The 9,111-nt window shown below is 45.6% G+C and overlaps 1 protein-coding gene and 1 pseudogene across 1 annotated transcript in view; one reads left to right on the top strand and one right to left on the bottom strand.

The window, feature by feature from the left end:
- Window positions 1-249: 249 nt before the first annotated feature.
- Window positions 250-6,002, bottom strand: LOC102892982 (annotated as a pseudogene).
- LOC102892731 (L-gulonolactone oxidase) overlaps window positions 6,001-9,111 on the top strand; it is a 24,986-nt gene continuing 21,875 nt past the window's right edge. Inside the window, exons 1-2 of the mRNA XM_015600680.1 lie at window positions 6,001-6,133; window positions 7,744-7,787. Coding sequence (XP_015456166.1) covers window positions 6,001-6,133; window positions 7,744-7,787 — 177 coding nt within the window. The remainder of the gene's footprint in view (window positions 6,134-7,743; window positions 7,788-9,111) is intronic.

The raw sequence follows: 9,111 nt of genomic DNA, 5'->3' as shown, positions 1-9,111 counted from the left end.
GCTGAACACCAGGCTCCTTGGGCAGTGTGCATGGTCTCGCTGCATTGTCGTTGCTCATCGTGGGACAGGAAGTCCCGTCCACAGCTGAGAAGTGAATGGAGTCTGATTTTTAATGGCTGAGAAACCTTACATCTTGCAGGAGGAGGAAAGCAATTTTCCTTTTTTCACTTATGAATATGGCAGAAAGGTATGCAGAAGTAGTTCTGTCGGTCCTTTTTTTCTTTTTTTTTTCTCTTTGTAAGTTTTGTCTCAGAATATTTCTGGATGAATGAGGTTTTGAAGAAGCCACTGCTGGGACCAGCTTCCATCACAGTCTCTAACGCTAGGCACCTGGCTGTCCCCTTCTGTGGCTTCTGTGGCTGCTCACATGCTGCAAGGCTGGTTGCCTTCTAGGTGGTGGCATTTGAGCACTGTGACCAGGCCATCCAAGCAAAGGTCATCTGTTCTAATTTAACTGTTGGCAATGTAAGAGAAAACCTGATTATCTCCCATACCGTGAAAGTTAAAAATTCCTACTTTTTCATTCTCTTTTCTAGAAATGTTATCTAGACACTGATTTGCTTCCACATTTTATATCTCTCCCAAAGAGAAATAGTAACGTGAGATCTGAGAATCAGGATACATGTTCTCTAGATACCAAGAGAAAGGTTTTCCTTCGAGTCTGTGTCTTAGACCAAGTCTTGATGTTGTATCTCCATAATCTACCTTCAAAACACCTGGAGAAATTATACAGAAGAAATTCTTGAGTTTGTCCATCCACACTTCTACAAGTCATCTGTCATTTTTATCGATACTCTGTCCTGTGCCTCGTGGAAACACGTAAGATGTAGCTTTCTTAAACATGTGTCCAACATGTGAGCAGGTAACAATCAAAAGTTTATCCACACTGCCAAACCTTAAAGGAAATTTTCAGGTTTTCTCCTCCCCAAATATCTATTCCAGCATCCTATGTTCCAATTTCCTGAAAGTAATCTCTATCTATTGAAAAAAGGCCTCCTGCCATTGTAGGTATTCTGACAAAAAGAGTCCAATCACCGTTTCTTCTTTCCATTTCTCTTTGGGGAACAGGATATCAGCAAAAATCAAGCTTACAGTGGAGTCCACCATAAGTCGTTATCAGAACCTGCCATATGCTCAAAAGTATTATCACTGGTCACATGAATGACAGGACACGCTGCTGTTTTCCTGTCACGTTCGATGCTGGCTGAGAGAGCCTTCAGCCATCTCGCTCACACTGAACGTCTAAGAAGGTGATCATCTGGCCTTGAGATACAACCACTCATTTCATTTCTGTATTTTTTAATTTAAAACATTTTTAATGTTTCAATTAGAGTTGACATTCAATATTATTTTATAAAAACACAGCAGCTCCTTTTAATCTATCTCTGATCAATCCAGAAACTTATTCCATGAGAGCTCCATAAACTGATACTTTTAATTTTTTTCCCATACCTTTCTAGAGGTCTTTTCAAAGAGTCTCTTTCACTGGCATCATCTACGACAACAATTTCTTCTAGCCTGTGTCTTAGTGAGCGATTAATGGCCCTATGGACAGCTCACAGAAGGACACTCCGAGCCTCACTGTGGCAAACTACCACCACACTTGCCGTAGGAAGATTATCTGGATATATCCTTCTTTTATACCTTCTAACGTATCATCTGGTAAAGACTTGTGGGGTGCAGTCATCTCACTGGCCATTTAATTGAACTGATTGACTTTAAACATCTCTTTCAGCTTTTCCTGATCCTCTTCGTGAGTGAGAACCAGTTTCCCGTTTCTCCAGGACCTTCATGAGGCCTTTGTGCTGGCTTTAGAACAGCCGGGCAGGAAGGCCTCTCTCCTTTTCTCCACGTTCGTTGCATTCACTGAAGTGAAGCGGCAGGAACGCATCCAAGAGAACCCAAACCAAGGAGGAGGCTAGGACCACCTTGCAATGTACAAATTTTCTCAGGGCGCTTTTAGTCAAATGCAAAATTAAAATGCGCACACACACACATAAAGATCATGAAAAGTTCTCCAACCAAGTTTCATCAGAAATCATATTCATAACCCCAAAGTAGTTTTGCAAGTGGATTCCTATCCCAAACTCATATCTCCTTGGTCCATGAGAGGCGGCGGGGGCCTCTCTGGGCTGGTCCCTGTGACACTCTTGCCACCATGGCATGGGCTCTACTCTTGGTCCACCGCTCCACCCCCTTGGCCACTGTCTGAGTTCACTAACAATTTTCAAATGAGGTGTTGATAAGTCAGGGATCCCCTGTAATAAAGCGCAACAGAAAACAAAATGCCCTGATAAATTCACATTTCTGCCAGTTGCTCATGTGCTTAATAAAGAGCGCGAATTGGCACAGGAGCACCTACCTGCAGACGTTCTGAAAGTGACTCAATCATCCTTCACATTCCTATACTTTTATACCAACTGTGTGTTGAAGAGATGTATTTAGTCATTCAGAAATTATTAAGCGATTCGGGTTAGCCTATGACCACAATTCTGCTAACTGTTCTACAATCAAAGCTCATGTTTGAAGAACCCTCTCTATTTTCCAGAGTCTGGGCAGGGAAGAGGCCGCGGACACTTACAAGTGAGCAAACTCGGTCCCTTTCCGCTCTTCTGCCAGGGGTGGCTGTCCCAGCGACAAAACGCCATCTCAGGCACACCGCCCACACAGCGTAGGTCCCGCCACTGGCCACTGGCTGCTTGGCCAGAGGAGGTGCGGGACGCGGGTGTTCGTGAGGGCGAGGCCGACACGCGGTGAGGACCCGGGCGCGGGGAGGGGGCCCCGGCCTGTGGGGAGGAGCCGACGAGTGGGTCGCAGGGTGACTCGCCCATCAGTGGACTCCGTTTGCCCCGAATCCAGACCTGGGCCTGCAGCTGCTGGGGGTGGAGGGACTCGTCTCCACCCTGCGTGGACGGCCACGTGACCCCACGTGACTGTGCGCGCCTTCCCGCCTGCCACTCACGTGACCCGCAGAGTCTGCGTGGCTTCTCGTGCACGCGGACCTTGCCTTTTCAGGAAGCCCCTGAGAGGAGCTTCTCTAGGCTTCCCATGTGCCCGGGGTGCTGAGGCTGTCTGTGTACCTCAGCATCCCCAAGAGGGTGCGCCAAGGGACCGCCATGGGAAAAGGTGAGGACCACTGTGGGCAACGACGGCTGGAGGGTGAGGGAAGGGTATCAGTCTTCAGAGGACCCAGCAGAGGAATTTTGGGGTTTCTTATTTTTACTTTTTCTGGTGTAAGGTAGTGAGTACTGAGCTTAGGTTTATCTATTTTTTGCTTTATAATGCAGAGGAACTAACGATATTTGGGTCTATCAGAAAGCAGAGGAATTTTGGGGTTTCTTATTTTTACTTTATCTGATGTAAGATAGTACTGAACATAGGTTTACCTATTTTTTGCTTTATAGTGCGGAGGAACTAACGATATTTGGGTCTATCAGTATCCTTGTATCAGGGAATTGCTTCTACCGTAATTCCAGCCTGCCTTTCCCCCCAGGCTAACAGCTAACTGATGGAGAGGTTCTGCCTAAACCAACAGATTTGGAGATTTTGGCTCGCTCTTAGATGCCACCTCTTTCCTCGCCCCTCCTCCTTTCGCGGGAGAGGAAAAAATGCTTGGGCTTAAAGGCCCACTTAAGATGATTTGAGAAAACCAGAAAGCTCCCATCTTGTTATGGTGCCAGCATGAATGGCCTCGGCACTGCTAGCTCCTGGAAAGTGCCCCATCTGAGAAATCATATGTATCGGCAGAAGTAAACAATATTTTTGTTTATCCTGTCAGCCTTTTTGGTCTGTTTCTTCAGGGTTTGGGAGAATTTAGAAGTGCTGCCAGTCTTTTTCCTCTCTGATACATTTAGACTGGTATAAAAAAAAATATTTGTGAAGCTAGCTAGTTGGACTTAGTGACTCAAGATTTTCTTTATTGAAACATTCCTCCCAGAGATGGTCATTTTTTTTTCTGTGTCCGTGTCTTTTGTGTTTGTTATAACAAGGAAATATCATAGGGATAGGAAGACTTTGGCTTCCTTGGCTAAGCTGTAAAAAGTCTTATTGGTTTAGGATGCTATTAAAATCCTACCATTAATGGGTGGACTATGAATTCCTTGAATTAGAAAAACTTTTAAATTGGAAAATGTTTTATAGAACTCTCATGATAAGCAATTGTTTTATTGGTCCCTAGAGAAAGACCACATTTTTAAAAACAAATGGGTATAAGCGAATTTAACTATTCTTAAGCTTTGAATTAGTTCTTTAGCTTCTTGGGTTTTACACATGGTAATATCAACATTAGTATAAAAAGGCAGAAGGGAAAGCAAAAGATTTCCCAAAAAGGTGGAAATTTTTAAATTTATTGATATATAAGATTATGAGTATTATGAGAGATCAATTGGTATTGATCTCTTGGTCTGGTGGGAGGGAGTAAAGAATGGAATAAGTTATTGGTGTGTGTTTGTTTGTTAGGGTACAGCTTACCGTATTTGTTTTCCTGTTTTCCCCTCACAGTTTGGGTAAACTGTTAAGGGTATGGATAAACAGTTATTATCTCTGCAGGAATCTTCTTTCGTTCTGTAGGTTCCTCTGGTCTGGCCATAGGGCTGACCAGCCAGGCTCCCATTTCTAGTGGTACCTTGGCAGGTTCTGAAAACAACCTGGTTTAATATTTAGTCAATTTCTGTAGCTTCCTGCCTCTTCCCTGTATCACTATGTTGGAACTGGTTTTAAAGGATTTAATAACTGATTTTTGTCAAGAAATTGGACAAAAATGGAAGGTGATTTTTGAAAGTCTGATTGGAATTACAAAGAAAGTCTCAGAGTCTCCCCCAGACCCTCACAGCCCACAGCTGCCTGAGGCAGGCTGTGCTAAACAAAGGAAATATAACTGGAAAAGGGCCAATTTTAAAAACACAGACTTCGGTTGTCTAGCCTGGTTCCTTAAAAATTGTGAAGGACAAGTTAAAAAACCCTTAGCATGATCTCCTTAGCAGGAGATGGGAAGACTCCGCGCGGGAGCCGGGTAACCAGCCTTGGTCCTCCCACTCCATGTACCATAGTTTTCTGGGCTGCCTAACAAAACTTAAAATTCCCCGTCGCTGTCTGCAAGGTTTGGTAGAAGTTAGAGGTGGTGTGAATCCATTGTCTCGCTCGAAAATTTAGATTGGCAGTTAGAAATATTTGTAAAGCTAAATAGTGCTAGAGTTTTCTTTATTGAGTCCTTTCCTCCCAGAAATGGTCTTTTTTTTTTCTATGTCTGTCTTTTATGTCGATTGTCTTAAGGAAATGCCATAGGGACACACAGGCATAGGTTCCCTTAAGCTTGTCTCGTTCCAGCTGGCCTCACAAGCTGGAGAGATAAGTGATTCTCTCCAGACCAGAAAATAAAGTTCTGAAGACAAATGGTGTTTATATTTGCACAACAATGTAAATGCAGTTAATGCCCATAAAACTGTACACTTCAAATGGTTTAAACAGTAAATGTGGTGTTGTGTTTATTTAATCACAAGGGAAAAATAAATGAAGTACTGATACATGTCACCACAGGGATGAGTGAACACTGAAAACACCGTAAGTAAAAGAAGCCAGGCAGAAATGGCCACCCAGATCGGAGTCATCTGTGCAGCCCAAATCCATCAACATTGTGAAAATGTGGGAACATCTCTGTCAAAGTTCCAAAGAAACGAAATCAGATCAGAACAGAGAAAATCATTCTCTCACAGTTGGGACAGGTGGTGAAAGCTCAGGTGGGACCCTGGACTGGATTCTCACATGGAAACCATAACGCTTTCCTCCTCACAGGTGATGTGGCCAGTCATCCCGGGGATGGCACACCTGTTTGGGATGAAACGCCCCCGGGAGTCCTGCGTGTCAAATGGCAAATGCGATAAAGCAATGACAACTGAGGACTCATAGTGCAGAGAAAGAGAGTCTGCACTGCTGTTGCAAGTTTTCTGAACTTTTGAAATGACTAGAAGGTAAATGACTATTTGAAACAACCATGTCGACACCATGCCAGAAAAGCAGAGAGGAGAACCAAGTTTGTTAGCGGCCGAGCCCTTTGCAGACAGGTCCACCCGGAGCGGGAAGCACATCTCCCTCAGAGCAGACCCCGTGGTCATCAGAGGCACCGTGGGAAGACCAGGTTAGCAACCACTACGACTTAGGTGTCGAGAGGATGACCTGGGATGCGGTGGACGCAGTGAATCCGTTTGCCACATCACTCCACTAAGAAACTATAGTAACCGAAACGGTGGTATCGGCATAAAACAAACGCATAAGTCAATAGAATACAATGGAGCTGAAAAATCGAGCTCGCATAAATGGCGCTGGAACACTAGACAGCCGCACGCTAAAGGCCCCTGGGTGTTACCTTGCAGCACACAGAAAAATCAGCAATTGTCCACAGTAAGCCCTCGCTCTGCTGAGTCCTCAGAAGCCCGACACCCCACACTCAGCAGCGTTCCTTCACAGGAAGCTTCCCCCTACCTTTTCATCCCTGGGAGGGTACTGAGGTAAACCACATCCAGGCGCAGCCCCACCTTGTCCACAAAGCCACAGCACCTCCAGGGCTAATACTGCAGCACCTCAAATTCCTGCAGAATCGATGCCGTCATGGGACCAAGAAAGGGATCCTGGCAGCTCTGGCTCCCGGCTCTCTCAGTGCTTCAGGAAACTGGTCCCATAGGAAGTGCTCACTTAAACTGGGCCCGGAGGAAGTATACCTGGGAAGCGGTCTGGAAATACAGGAAACCAGTCTGCTGGAGGCGTTCCCGAGAACTCCAGCTGCCAGAAGTGCAACCCCTACCTCAGGCACCCCCTCTGCCGTCCACAGGCTGGCTGGAGCAAGGGTGGTGTACTCGCCTCCAAGTCTCATCTTGAACCTTGCACCTGGACCTCCTCTGCCCCTCACAATCTGGCAGGAGCCAGAATGGAGCATTTCCCTGTAGGTCTCTCCTCACCCACACTCAGCTTATGCCCCACGGAGAATTCGCCTTCGGGTCTCTCCTCCGACGGCTTCCAGTACCCCTTTAGCCTTTCACATACGAGGCTTGTGCTTGAAATTGTCTCCAAGTCTGTACTCCCTCTGTACCCCAGGCACCCCCTCTTCCCCTCACAGGCTTGGTAGAACCGGGATAGAGAAATTTCCTCCGGGTCTCTACTCCACCCTACCCAAGTGGGAAGAAAAAGAGTAAGGTTTTATGGAAAGTAGCCTCACATGATGTTAAGATCATAAATTCTTCTCCAGGCAGGTCCTGGTGGGTAGTCAGCCCTAGGCCTAAAACTTCAGCGAAAGGTTTGAAGCCAATCCTGTCGATCATCAGTGGTGCATCTAGGTAAAGATGCATTTCAAATGACAAAAGCAATACCCCTGAAGGGGGTATTAACCCTCCCGAAAGCACATAATCTTGTTAGCCGTCCTGTAAGCCATCCTTGCCTTGTTTTCCCGCACCTGCATGTAATCTTCCTTATGTTCCCTCTGCAACTTCAAATGCATTAAAGAAGATGCAAAATCGATTCTTCAGAGCATTTGAGATCTTGCTCCTGGGCAGATGTCTGGCTCATGTAAAAAGTTACAAAAATTCTCTACAGGTTTAGAAGTTTCTTACGTGGGCACTGGCACCCTCTGCTGCTCTCACTGATAGCAGCCGGACAGAGAAATTGAATCGTTTCAACCTTTCCACTACTATGAACGCTTCTATGAATATTCATAGATAAGTTCTTTTTTTTGAACACTCATTTTCAATTTTTCAGGGTCTATATCTCGGAGTTATATACCTATGGGAATTTTTTCTGAGGTAATGCCGGCTATCATACATACAGTCTGCAGCATTTGACATTGCAGAGGCAAAGTTTTAGGATTCAGGTTTCGGGTTTCGGGTTAGGGCCATCTTTAACAATGGAACAGAGAGGACTTTGACTGAATGGGCCTTGCCAAGTCCCTCCCTGTCTATCACACTCAGTACCTGATAAACTAGTTATCTCTGATGATAGCTCCATTCCTGGAGCGGGTCCTCGATCTAAATTCTTTCAGGTGATTAGGGGGAAGGTCAAAGGTTTTTCCTGGTTCTTTTGTTTATGAAAATAATCAGCTAAAATAATCAGTATCCTTCTAAAAAAAAAAAAGCATATATTGGGGTGGCAATTTCTGCTCCCCCTCAGTGTATTCATCTGCTCAGCCTGACAAATAAACTAACATACGAACAGATTTCAGCCCCACTGGGGATCCCCTGCATTAAAACCCGCATGGGCCCCCACGTCACAGCCTCCCCTGACCTATAGTATTAAGGACCCAGTTTCAAGGCTGGGGGCACCTGCTGTCACCACTGGGGTGACATGAAATCCGGCGTCACTCCAGCAGCATGGGGGTGAGGGAGTGGGGGACAGTGGCAACGTGTGTTGTGTCCCTCGGTTCTTCCCCACCTACGCAGCAAAGAATTACAGGTCGGCGAGGTTTAGAAAAAGTAAGAGTTATTGAAAGTACATTTTAGAAGGAGACCAGCAGGGCTAAGGAAGGCTGCAGCCCTGTGGAATTCAGGAGATGAAGAGATGAGACAGTACGCCCCAAAGGGAGGGGCAGGTTTCCAGCCAGGAGAGCTGTAACCGCCAGAAAGGGGAAGGTCTGTTTATATTTGGGCCGTGATGGGGGATCCTAGATGATCCGAATGTGAGGTACCCTTGACTGACAGTTGCTATATTAACTTTGCCCAGTGTGCAAAGCCGAGAATTCAGTGTTATAATTAGATTCATGAACTTCCAGTCATAATCACGATATTATAATGATGGTATAATGAGGCTGGAGTTATGGGCAGTACTTCCTGCACATGAGTTTGCAGCTGGTTTAGGCCAGCAGCTTTTATGGACTTTGTCCTCTAGGATTTGGGATAATTTATAACCCTAAAATGGAGATGTTTCTAGGAGGTACTTAAAGAAGGTCTTCTAGGGAAGTTTCTATGGTTACAGAGCTGGGCGTAAGGTCTTCTAGGGAGGGTTCGATGGTTACAGAGACGGGCCTTCACTCTTGTAGCACGAGCCTGAGGAACTGCCTAACACTTCTGCTCCATAATGCCTGGAGTTGGAGTCAGCGCTCAGGCAGCTTCCAGCAACAGAGCAGCCACCTTT

Source organism: Pteropus alecto, unplaced genomic scaffold (assembly GCF_000325575.1).
Source record: "Pteropus alecto unplaced genomic scaffold, ASM32557v1 scaffold50, whole genome shotgun sequence".
Lineage (NCBI taxonomy): Eukaryota > Metazoa > Chordata > Mammalia > Chiroptera > Pteropodidae > Pteropus > Pteropus alecto.
The sequence above is the reverse complement of the archived record's forward strand: the minus strand, read 5'-3'. Positions and strand labels throughout refer to the sequence as shown.